We start from the raw sequence: 13,029 nt of genomic DNA on the forward strand, positions 1-13,029 counted from the left end.
ATCGTCTTCGGTAGACACACCCTGGGTCAGGGACGACGCCCTGCGTTGTGCAGACAACATACGGTATCGCCGTCTTCTCTCTATAAAGGTTTTACGTCTCGTCGAGACCAGTGGGAAAACGCGCTCAGCGTCGTTCAGTGTCCCCACTCCTTGCTGCATCGGGGCCTTGATGTTATTAATAACATCCAACAAAGAGCTGCTCTTTACTCAGTCTTCGGCCAGTGGATAACATGCTACTCCACGCACATCGGAAGGGCCTTGACCAGGATGCCTCGGACCTCGTCCGACCATGCCACTCTTGGCATACATTAACTGCTTCGTAACGGGGGCAGTGTTCAGTGGGTCACATGCCACTCTATGTTCAGCCCGCGAGCCATGCTTGTACTCTTGTCCAATAAACCTTCGGTGTTCGACAGTTCGGAACTCCGATATCCAGCACATTGACCATCCCGGCCCAGTACCCGCGCCAATAGCGCTTCTGCTTCATAGCAGAGGTGGGTTCATAAATCACCAAAGCTCCACCAGGAGACATGCGCGTAGCGCTCAAGGTCTTTGACCTCCAATCAATCCATGGCTCATGGTGTTCCAGAGTCTGTAGTAAACATTGTTTTCCTACCCAGCGCAACCAAGTCATGCGTCATACCTTGCATGCAAGTCTGAAACTAGGCAGCGTTCCACGCTATCAAAGTCAAGAAGCTTAAAACCGAGGTCCACAGGAGCCCTCGGCTTAGTGACGCAAGTCTTCGTCACTTAGCGAAGTGGACGTCATCCGACCGCGCTTTCAGCGCAGCTGACTTCCTTTGATCGTGGAGCGTCGTGCATAATTGCCCGACGTACCAAAATCGATAAGGATTTTCCATGACTATCGAAGCAATTCATGGTCACTTTTACGACCTTGCATACACGTTCCGTTTTCAAGAGCACGGACCTCTTCGGGGCTGGGCCCTGCAGTCCTCTACATATATCAGACTCAACAGAACTCAGTTCTTCCTTAAGAGGGCACTACTGGGTGTTCCCGTTTCCCCGCGACAACCAGATTGGTTAGAAGCAGGAAGTCGGTTTGATGACCTTTACGCGCCTTGCACAGGGGACGACCAGTCCAAAGATGGCGGGTGTCTCCACAGACAAAACACCGTCGAGTGCTTGATCGCTGCTCGGCAGCTCGGAACTTTTTCTCCTCGCCCTCTGATCACCGCTTCTTCAAAGGAGACGGATGCTTTCGGAATGTTTCCATTCTAGCCACACCATGCGATGGCACTTCATAAAGACGATCACTGCGACCGCCTCGGAGACAGGATCGGCTACCATTCCGCCAATAAGAGTTCTCAACTCTCGGACAAAGTCCGCCAACTCCTTCTTGCCCTGTCGGGCGGCAAGGAAACGCGATCGCACGCGATATAACTGCTTAGGCGGCGAGAACACTCGCAAAAGCTTTTAGCTGCTTCCAGGAGGGGAGCGCCGCTTCAACCGAAGCACCACACGTTAGTGCCAATTCTGCGCTCGGCCTCCAGGCTCGGAGATTGCTATCGCCACGCGCTGTTGCTTGTTCTGGAGCATGGCGGATGCCATAGCCATCTCGGCCTCTGTTACCCAGACTAGGAGATTCTCTTCATCCTAACCTTTGAAGGTCTTAATGCTCACCTCTTGGTGCTTTGGCAGAACACTTCCATAGTCTCTAGGCATGCGCTTATCGCTTCGGGTTCATGCAAAGCAAGGTGTTGCACGCCCTCTTGACCGAACAGGGGCATCAGCTTATTTAGCCCGTCCTGCATGCTTTGGGGCAAATAGGAGTATTACTACATCATCAAAGAATGTCAGTCGTAACGACTCAGTCGTAGATTGACTACGAGTGCTACCAAGTGCAGCGGGGCTGCCGTAGCTCTTTGCTTAGAAGAAGCTCTCTTAAGGTCACCAACCTTCGTTCTATACCAGAACCAGTACGAATGTAGCTGTCCGCTTCCCCCAAGAATACTAAAAAATCTTAACCAAGCCAAATACGCTCATCCTTAAAAATTGAAACTGTATCTATTTGTTTTATTTTCGACGGAGCCGCCTTTATCAAAACCTTAGTTTTCCTAATTAGATAAAAAACCTAATTAATATTGGCAGTTCCGCCACGTAGTGGCTTCTTGTTACGGTGTAGCCTACACCGACTTGAGCAATTCACACTTTTGTCTGGCCAGACCATCTTGTGTGACCCATCCTTTCATGCCAGGGTACGTGTAACCTCGTTACAGAGATTATCACTGCCTCTAGCGGTGGTTCACTTGCCATACTGGAACGAGGCTCACGGAGCTTCTGGAAATAGTCGCACAATGTACCGCTGTCTTGACGGCATGACAGAAACTTTTGACCGTTGTCGAAACGCCACATTCGGTGAAAGGAATATCGATTTCATGGCCTTCTCCAACTCTTGCCATGTTACAAATAGCCAGGGCGGTTGACTTCCCACGTCATCTTCCAATCCTTCGCACGGCCATTCAAATGCGACATGGCACAGACCACTTGACTACGGTCATCACAAATTGGAGCCATCGTGATAGCAATGTCCATTTCTCGCTGCCATAGCGCAAAATTTTCATGTTCATTACCGTGAAAGCTTTTCACCTTAATTTCACGGGACGTTCCGTGTGTACCGACGGTATCACTACAACTTGTGGGGGAGGTCGCGGAACCGGCACCGTTGATTTCTCAGATAGAAATACCAAAATCCTTGCTCTTACGCAACAAAGTTTGCTAATCGTTGAGTTATCGCTTCTTAATCCAATTGAAGACCGCGTGATCTCCGACTAACGCTCGCAGATTTACCACGCACTCCCACTGCGAGTCTGTTAGAAACAAATATCCCTCCCTGTTGAACCGAGGACGACCACCGCCTGTGGTGTCCACAATATCCATCGATAAACCCATTGCGTCGAAATGACCGCTAGTGTTGTGGGATTTGCTCCTCCGTGTACACACACTTTTCTGAGGACGGCTTAGGTCTTCAGACACGCCTCACCGTGTGCTGCTCGTTTCCAACGGGCCGTTGACTTATTTAAGGAGAAGGAATAGTGAAGCCACATTTATTAATATAGCCAATAGGCTTGCCCCCCTCAACTAACGAGTACTTCTAGTTATACAACTATACAAGGTGTACAGTTAATGTCGGATACCCAAAGTATGTGGTTCACGCAACATGTGTAATGGAACTTGTTTCATTACACATTCTGTGTTCTACGTATGCTTACTAAGGTATCCCAAGTCATGGTGCAAGCGGACTCGGACCGTATTGTTTAAGACGAAGTCATGTCTCAATTTCTCGTGTGGTTGATCCACCTTCTGCTCCAATGCAGCATTTTGATTTTGACCAGCTCGAGTTGAGATCTGCAATTTCAAAAATACAACAGCATCAAACGGTCACGAAGTAACCGTAAACGGTAGTGCAAAGATGGCCCGAAGAGTACAGCGAGAGGAAAATGCGAGCTATCTTCGACGCAGCGCTACCACTGTGTATTTGCTGTCTGGTAGAAAAGTTATTCACTGTCAATCGATTGAACCAACTTAATGCAAGGTCACCGCATCGTCAAGTGCACCCATTGCTTCGTAATCACTAATGCGGTAGATCGCACACAGCGCCTCTGTGAATAGTACGCTATTTTTGCTCAAATGCTCCCATTCGTGCAATAATTGCTTTTGCGACATGATGAAATGTGACTTTACGTGCAGTGTTAATTTGGGAGTTGCTTCGGCAAATTGATGTGGACGAACATTCTTTGCAAGTGATGGCACAATCATATGGGGATTAATATAGCTTTTTGGCTTTAGCTGCTCTGTATTCAAACAGTACCCGAAAAAAAACATACAGTTATAAGTGCACGTGGTCACTTTCTAGTCACAGCAGTACCTATGATCAGATCGCCGTCTGCCGAGGCTACAAATTCTTGCCCAATTTCTCACGAAGAAAGACCCTGCCTTATGGTCGCGACAACGTTCAGGTCGGCTATTCGGCCTGTGAGCGTAGGAGTCGCAAGTATTTTGCAGACTTCATCAATTCGCGATTATGGACCTTAATGACTTTTGATCGGCGCGGCGCTAAGGAGCCCTTACACGCGTATGCGCGCAAAAGCGCTAAAATGTGCTATAAAATCCCCCGCGAACGCTTTTGACCCCAAAGCCGCCACCTGTTAAAAAAACTTTGCGCATAGCAAAGCAGCAGTCGGGTGTATACGCATTCTCCAACAGTACGACAACGTTGGTGTTGAGTGCTGGTATAATCACCGAAGAGTATGGAAATCAATTAGCGTTGGATGAAGGAAGTTTATTGGCTCACCTGTTACGAGCCATCATCGGCAAAGCAGATGTTTGGTAAAAACATTGTTCAATCACTAATACAGAGCACATACGCTTACCACCTCCGGTACTCGCTGAATAGCTGTGCTCACTGCACTAGCCTGCTGGCACAGCTTTAGATCAAAACTCGAGCTTAAGACAAGACCAGACCCCGCTCAGTGTAGGCAAAGGCGTTGCAGCTAGTATATCTACCAGTCATTCCACTCCGACCTATTCGTTACTACAATTCCGCTTACATTTAAATATTGCTGAACGACAAGGTGGGTTGCCAATAATTCCCGATGACTTATCCAAAACTAGCAGCTGAATATCATTTTTTACAGGAATATTGTCGTGTTTGCACTATCGCTGCGAAGCAACGATAGCACTCGGCGTATGACTCTAAAAAACCAATGTAAAATCCTCTGTTTGCTGTCAGCATTCATGCAATCGGCAGACAGGCAATATGTGTCGTCGCGCGGCGACAGTATGACCTGTTGACTCTTTTTGCGCGTCCGCACGTATGTTCTAACCCAACTAATCTTGCTGGTACACCAGTACATAGCGCTCACTGAGCTATGTGTATGATCTCGCCTTAAGTAAAAGGCACCAGTATGATCTTTACATACTATTGCTGTTCAAGTACTGATACACAAGATGTACGCAAAGAATTCAATACCATATGGATTCATATGGACAGCACATGACATACGTGTCCGGTAAGACTATGAATATGATACCATAGTTATGATGTGATATACAGCTGCGTCTTCAGGCACTGGTGCATTAGATGGTACCTGTGCCACAACCAGCCACAACCAGAGCATCCCGTTTAGGGTACTCCCCACAGTGAGAGGAACTTAGCTGTCTTCTATGAGGGATTAATGCTATCTAACAACCAGGTTTAGGTCACTGAACAAAGTGCAACCGACAATGCTGGTGTGTAGCATGTCCTTTCAAGCAATCGATGCTTGCACCGAATTTATGGCTGCGTTTAAATTTATATAAAAATGCACAACCCGCTACTTACCGTCAGTCTTCCTGACACAAAAAGTCGGCGCTGAGTGGCAAAATCTTGTTGTGCTTTGCATAACACCCATCAATCGATGCCTCTCTATTCCCTCAGTTAGGACCACTGACGTCAAATGCCTTTTTCAAACCGCAGTCAATTTCCTGAGGCACACCCCGGTCCGGGGAGAACACGCGTAGTGGACCTCTCTCGTGCCATCAGCAAGGTATTGCTTCAATAATGATTCGATAGCTTCGTTACCTCACCAGTACGTATCACTAGATGATCCGTGCGCAGTTTTTTTTGTGGACGCTTTTCAAAACTTTTAAAGATGCCTCGCAACGAATTCTATACTTGAAGTCCTCATCATGAGGTGCCACCATGCGCCGAGCGTCAAGTAGTCAGCGCAAACATACATTAATCCTGGAGACAAGAACTGGTGATGCGCATTTAAAACTAAACGCTCTGTTAAAATGCGGCATCTAATTAGTAATTGCTTTCTTTTTACAGCGTTAGAAAGACAACATCGACTGCATTTGGCTATTTCACTGAACATATGGTCTTTTCGATGCGCAACGTCACCATCATAATATGCGACATCAAATAATCTGTGTGACGTAAAAGCAATTTTAACAACATATGCCGTTGAACTGACTTATACTGTCCCTCGAGTGCATTTTTCGCAAATATAGACTGCTATCTCGTTATTATGTGCGTGTGATAAGGTAATGCGAGAGGCATAGTCTGCATAGATCGCAATTGGCATAAAACCACAAACGTGTGCTTTGAACTCAACAAGAGCGTCTCATTTGCGAGTAACTCCTTGCGTTTAGCCAAAATATTCCCCTTCATCTCTTCGAGCGGCATTACTTGAACGTAATGACGCCATTTTAGTTCCTTAAATCTGAGTACAGCACAACCTATGGCAAAGAGCGGAGTGTCACAAACGACGTGAGATTCCAGTCTGAATTTGAAATAACAACCCATGTGGCTACTTAAGCAAGCGAGAAGGCTTGTTTGCAGCACCATAGCACCTCTTACATTTTTGAAGAAGATAGGTGAGAATCCGTGCTATATCAGCCTGTTTAAATAATACTTGTGCGAGCGGCTACGCCAAAACCACTTCTCTCTGTTTCTTTGAAACTGCGATACTGGCCAGATCACGCTACCCGCAACCAGATATGCTCAGCAAATTATTGTACTGACGGTATTTCATTACATATCGCTAAGATGAGCAGATTGGTTTAAACCCTTACAATTGATCACTGCTTGTGAGATTTAATATCAATTTCCATATCGAACTTCCCGTGTTCTGCACGACTGAGGACGTGAATATTGGCAAAATAGGGATGAGTGTATGCAAGACGTGATCTAAACAATTGTGCTACCCAACGATTGAACATTGCTAGTATGTTGACAGCTCCTGGTGCACAATAAGCAATTTCCACATCAACGCGCTTGGGGGCAGTGCAAGAATTGCCACTTCTTTTTTAAGCTGTGAATATATTCTTGTAACACGATCTTGAGCGCTGAATAAGGTGCAACTAATTATGCTGTTATGCAGCGCCTTCTATCTAGCATTTGGCGTTTGTGCTGGAATAGTTGCTGTAAACAAGCATGCACTTGATATCAACCTATCAGAAACAGAAAGTCGGCGCCTAGTCAGCACATATATTTTCTATCAGAAAAACCGTTTCGTGCGTTGCATAGAAGAAAGCGTTTGTGACTTTGCACAGCTCACTTAATAATGGTCCTTGGTGTATGGCAAATGACTTGGTTCCCAAGGCAATACTCATGGAGGGTGTTTCACCGCACCAAGTCGCACATCATAAACATTGGATTAATGAGTTCCAGCAGATCCTTGCAAATAGCCTCCAGCTCCTATCGCTAAGTGCGCCTACAAAGATGATCTCATCCATAGTAAATAAACAACTTAGTTTCTTCTTTGCTATAAATCATGCCAAGTCAGTTGCTCAGCTGTCTTAAGACACTTTATAAATCCCACAAGGATAAATCGGCATCTCGAAAAAAGCTTCCAATGGGATGATAAGAAACGCTCGCTATTTTTCTACCCCGGGCACTCAATTCACGAGTGTCTATACTCTCTTATAACAAACCTACAAAGCTTCTTTACTCCGAACAATGAGCGCGTCACATGGCTGTGCTAACTCAGTAGTGCCGTCAAATAGTGCCAAGAATGCACCACGCCCATTTTACCCGCGAGCTTAAGTAGTCATTCTTCATAGCGTTTCGCGAGACTGCGACGCATAGCTGCTCGGACTTGTCTTATCAAGATCGCAGCTTTATGATTGTACAGCTGCCTTTGTATGTGTAGTTACTGGTAACTCCAGTCTACAGTAAAGATAACTGTCTAATCAAAGAGGGCTCAAGCAATGTGCATTCGCTATCTCTTTTTTATTTTGGACTTTGCCTACCTTTGTATCCCAATCTTAGCACAAAATACCAGAGAATATCGTTGTTAAATATTTCAAACAACTGCATGTTCTGCATTAAAGCTGTCGCAGCTTCATGCTCGCGCCAAACAAGCTTTTCTTCTAAGCAGAGATAACTTCGTGACGCACCCGAACATCTTCTGCCACCAGTCGACCTAAATATTATGGCGTTCTTGAGACCATACCTAGGTTTAGTTCTTTCAACCCTAGGACCCACCAGCGTTTTTCGACGTGTAAACACTCAGGATCTACAGAATGAATTTCAAGAACATTCGACATACCCCCATCGCAGGACGAATCGGTATCGTACCTGGTTCTTGCAATCTTTACTATCTCTGCGTACTGTCTACTATTTCTAATCGTCGAGTGATTCACGTAATTACATAACACTCCTCAAGTCCATTAAGATTATGCAACATCACAAAGCTTGAGACGTTGATGTTGACAGCCATCAGTTTTGGGCTGTGAGCCCGCCTTTCTTAAAGAATCGCTTCTGGCAGGGCTGATACCTTTCTGCCTCGACTTTTGCAAGGTACAAAAGAGCCAGTTTTTCGAGACTCGGTTACCGAGTACCTCGCACAAGGCTATAATTATCTTCTAGTTTCAGTTGAGATAAGATGCCCAGAGAATGGATTTGTACAATCAATCAGGGATTGGAACCGAAAGCGTCACAGTGACCAATTATAAATACGGTGTCACAGTATTGATTTTATATCGTTGAGCCTTATCAAAGCCAAAACCAAATAATCATGTTTTTTATCTCCGACATTTCCTATGTTTTGTATAGTGTGAGGCCAGCGGCACACCTGTCCCATGACTCCTCTCGTCGGGCTCATTACCCATTATGTAAGTTTATCTAATCGTGTACTTAATTTGTAACTTCTATAAGCTTATCTCTTCAATGACAATTGTAACAATATTGTTATATGAGTATACACTTAACTGGATCTATACATATACGCAGAAAATGGATGGTCGACGTCCAATTTAGCGCAAAGCTGACGGCAATAAAAGGCTAAAAATAACGACCGCGTATGCTGAATCCGATGGCGACCTCGTTAGGTTCAGCAAAGGATTTTAGTATACGGAAATCGCACAGGATATTGGCACTTTTCAGCACCCTCTTAGTATCTTCCAGGACAGCTTCATCCAGATGCGACGACGAGTTAATCTCCTCTTTTGGTCTTATAACGACCAACTCGGCAAAATTGCCTGCCATCAAGGCATCGCCAAACTCTTCGAAGGACATCTCGTCTAGCTCAAGAAGAGTATCCACCATTGGATTAGCCTTGTGGTTGGAGTCGCCGTCTTCCTCTTCCGTCATACCGTTAACAAGGGTATTTGCTGTGCGATATCGCTAACAGTGAGCACACCCTGGGTCAGGATCGACGCCCTGCGTCTTGTAGATAACATACGGCTTCGGCGTCTCCCCTCTATAAAGGTTCTACGTCTCACCGAGACCGCACATCGTGCCAATTTTAAGAGCGAGAAGAGCGAGCTCCCCGCTACGGGGCCAACAATGAGTCGCTTTCACTTAAAAACAAAGCATCGCTTATTAAAAGAGCCTAGTTTGCTTGCCAACAAGCACATGAGTCATAGCGACTTTAAATATAGCCGATTACAGCTCTACCACATCGTGACTACGGCTTCACGATCTAAGTTTATTAAATTGACTCCAGGCAAACGTGTTGCTTAATGTTTATACCTCAAAGAAAAAAGCGCGGTGTTGAAGTCGATACGGGCAATCAACCTTGTCTCTAATTCATACTGACAGCAATTCATTTATAATTATCAGACTCCCGATATAGCTACGGCAAAGTCTCGTCTGGACCCCACTTACTAGTGACAAGCACGGTGCACTGCACGACCTTGACGTTTAACAGGGGTGAGAGATGGTGCTGGAAACATCAATCCATAAGGGTCAATGTCATCTGTGCAACAGAAAAATACTGTATCGCTAGACCAGATACTGATTATATTCCTGGCAAGTACGCCGAAACACACGTCTTACCACGTGGAAGTGGACTTCGTCACGATGATCCATCAGTATTTGCAGAACCGCGTCAACCCTTTAGAACAGCTACATTGGGTGTTTGTTTAGGGTACTAGTCGTCAATCTGATACCCTATCAGTGGTGCAATATCGGAGGCTTGTCCCAAGCTAATCAAAGCCAGCTCACTTGGTTGGGATAAAAACAGCCCTGCCACAGAGGTCTCTTATAACTTTCTTTCGACTTTAACAGCTCGGCCTTTGTCCGAATAGATATTTAAGCATGATTGGAATACGGCTCGAGCAAAAAGACGCGAAACACTGAATGTGCTTATACCATTTTTTTTAAAATAAAATCGATACAATTCTTTTCACCGATGTCTGTTAACCGCACATTGTAGCGAGTGCGCAATTTTATCTCAGAAACTTGCAGACGCTATGTAGGTAGCTAATTTAATTGCGTTCAATATATCAAAATCATTTACATGAGCTTGTGAGTTGATCGATTGCCGTTGGCATCTGCGTATTGTTCTTGTCTATTTTGCCAGCCATAATGACCGAACTGAGTGCATAGAGCTGAAATTATTTATAGTATACCTTTATGATAGTTTCATTTGTTTGCCACAATTAAATTCGGCCTTATACCAGCACGTTGGTCAGTATCACCCCCCTCGATCAAGAATAGAGGGCTTTGTACCAGCTTATATTGGATGGCGCGGGGATGTGTAAGTTATTTGTAGAAACGGGAAGTAAGCTTGTTTAGCATGAACTAAGCCCTCCAACAAAGTTTAATGGGTGGGAGTACCTTGCTACGTAAATGTGGTAATTTGCGCATATGCGTTGGACTCAAAAATTTATCTTGCAATCTGTCCATTTCATTTGCCCATCGGTCTATGGGTGGCCAGCTGTGACATACCCATGTTTCTGGTACCAAGCATTCTGTATAGCGCCGTATTTAATTCGAAACGATACCCACAGGTGAGCCATGTAAGAAAGTACTTTGTTTAGAAGCAAGTTGTGTGTATCAGCACAGGATATAACCCTAACAGCAGCGAGATAAATTATTTGCTCAAACGATCAACAAAGACTACAATAAAGGCATTACTAGAAGCGACATTAGGAGGACGACTAAAGCATAAAGTGTAATAATGACTTCATGGTAGCAGTCACATTAGCAAAAACAAAACTTTATGCGTCTAGGGTTTTCTTCTTCGGCAGGGAATAGACACACGACACGCGCACATATTGCTTGCCAATTGTACATCTTGGGCAATCACGATATTTCTCCAAAAGTATGCCATCCAGTAGGAGTATCATGTGCCTTTGATAGAGATCTGCTTCTTATGTAAACATTGAGCACACAGCACTTGATCTATGAAGCGGATTAGTGCTGAGCTTTAGCAAATCTTAGAGCAAGACAAATTAGTGTAAATACGCTTGCGAACACCCAAAAAATCAATACCCGACTTCAACAATTCCGTAAAAGGAACAAACTACATCCGAACTCTATTCGTATTTACATCTAACAAACCTTCAACAGCGCAATCCAAGCTGTCTCTTTTCCAAACATCGTACGTATAGCATCGTAAAAGCGTGAGTTCATACAATTTGGGCACATGACGAATCGTAGTCTGGGCGCCGTGACGGCGTATCCACCACCGTATCAAGCCCACTAGAATGTTATTCACCTTGCACTGAGATTTAATAGTAGAAGTGTGGCAATGACGTCGCTGCGCAATAAGACATAATATTTGTATAGATCACAAATGACTTTGAACCATGCTGGTTAGCTTGGAATCTGCCACGGGCATAAATAACGGAATATAGATCTTCGTCGCGGCCCAGGTGGTATTTTATTGCATTGTTAGGCTATAGCAATTTATATGCAACAACGATTGGCATCAGCTTGACTGTGATGACGGCCAGAGCATCATAAACGACGTGATATAGCCAGTTTGTTATCGAAAGGACACGAATAAAGGCTAACATAAAGTTTTTCAAATGTCCAGAGGACCGCCATTTTGGTATTGCCACATCACCATTTGGCATTTTTTCTAAAGGTGTAAAATCAGCATATTTATAATATATTTGTGAGAAGAGTTAGTCAGACCGACCGCCTGGGTGACTTTCTTTGGGATATTGAATCCGATGAATATTCTAAGGCCCTCATCGTTGTGGAATCTTCCTGAAAAACATGCTTCTCAATGAGACACTCCTCACAATGGGACGCTGTCAACGCCAAAGACAAATTAAATTACGGTAGCGAAACGCTAAAAAGCGCGTACACTCGAGCATAGCTCGCAGCTGTTCAACAGCCGTGTTTTGTGCAGCAACGCAACACAATTTGCTTCTGACCCGTACGCTGAACGTGTGCCTTTTTAATTGGCGGATTTGTCACTCTGACTTACAACGATTTATTGTCGGTGAGACGCATAAGCGCATCCGACATTACATTAAGTCGAATCGGCTCATACCTTTTCAGAGGTTATACTTAAAAATCAAATATAACCATCATGCCGTATGCTGTGAGAGATGCGGTGACGACGTCGCTGAGCGCGACGATGTATGATCAGTGAAGATAAGAAACGGCTTACGACCAAGAAAATGCAATTTGAGCCCGACAGGGATAAACTTCACTGTTGTCGTGAATAATGTGGTGTTATTCTGCCAATTTTAGCGGGCGAGACCCAAACACAATCACATGTTTACAATCTTTAACATCTGCTTAAACTAAGTGTACAATCTTGGGTAAACGGTGAGGTGTCACAGACAACATGAAGTGGCTGATCTGGATCCAGCCTTTAAGTTGCCAGCTCCGCCGCATCTCAACACTTTTTGACCATCGTTTCAAGGGGACCGATGAGGAGTCGACATAGTCACCGTTGTTCTTGTGCAGACCAGGACACTTCCTTTTCTTCTTCAGGTACAGATGCACTGGCCAATCTACAGTAGCGTTTATGCTGGCAGCATCCACCTGCAGACCCTGCTTCCCACCAAAGCAAAGACTGTTTTTATTGGCAAATAGCTTGTGTTGGCGCATTAACTCAAGCACCGCTCAACTATTCCACACCCGGCTTGTCATGCTTTGTTTGAATATGAACAAATCAATCGTCAAGATATATTTGCACCTAGCCTGAATAATATCTGAACAATTGTTTCTGGAGATTGAATGTCACTAATGCATTAGACAGTGCCTGGGCATAATAGCCCTTCGCAAAGCATTCCGCTATGAGTACTCAACGTGGCAAAAAGAATTCGGCCACCCTG

The 13,029-nt window shown here is 44.9% G+C and overlaps 3 protein-coding genes across 3 annotated transcripts in view; 1 reads left to right on the top strand and 2 right to left on the bottom strand.

The window, feature by feature from the left end:
- Nucleotides 1–14, top strand: part of PHALS_14217 (hypothetical protein L916_13299) — a gene marked incomplete at both ends in the record, with an annotated part of 951 nt that extends 937 nt beyond the window's left edge. The window contains one exon of the mRNA XM_024729984.1: nt 1–14. This exon is cut by the window's left edge and continues 937 nt beyond it. Coding sequence (XP_024580307.1) covers nt 1–14 — 14 coding nt within the window.
- A 3,529-nt stretch (nt 15–3,543) lies between these two features.
- PHALS_14218 (uncharacterized protein) lies at nt 3,544–3,843 on the bottom strand (the record flags this gene model as incomplete). The annotated part of the gene is made up of 1 exon (XM_024729985.1): nt 3,544–3,843. One exon carries the CDS (start codon nt 3,841–3,843, stop codon nt 3,544–3,546), a length of 300 nt encoding a protein of 99 aa, XP_024580308.1.
- Nucleotides 3,844–11,159: 7,316 nt separating this feature from the next.
- On the bottom strand, nt 11,160–11,380 carry PHALS_14219 (uncharacterized protein; the record flags this gene model as incomplete). Its single annotated transcript, XM_024729986.1, has 2 exons — nt 11,160–11,228; nt 11,294–11,380. 2 exons carry the CDS (start codon nt 11,378–11,380, stop codon nt 11,160–11,162), a joined length of 156 nt encoding a protein of 51 aa, XP_024580309.1.
- Between the last annotated feature and the right edge of the window lie 1,649 nt (nt 11,381–13,029).

Source organism: Plasmopara halstedii (assembly GCF_900000015.1).
Source record: "Plasmopara halstedii genome assembly, contig: Scaffold_816, whole genome shotgun sequence".
Lineage (NCBI taxonomy): Eukaryota > Oomycota > Peronosporomycetes > Peronosporales > Peronosporaceae > Plasmopara > Plasmopara halstedii.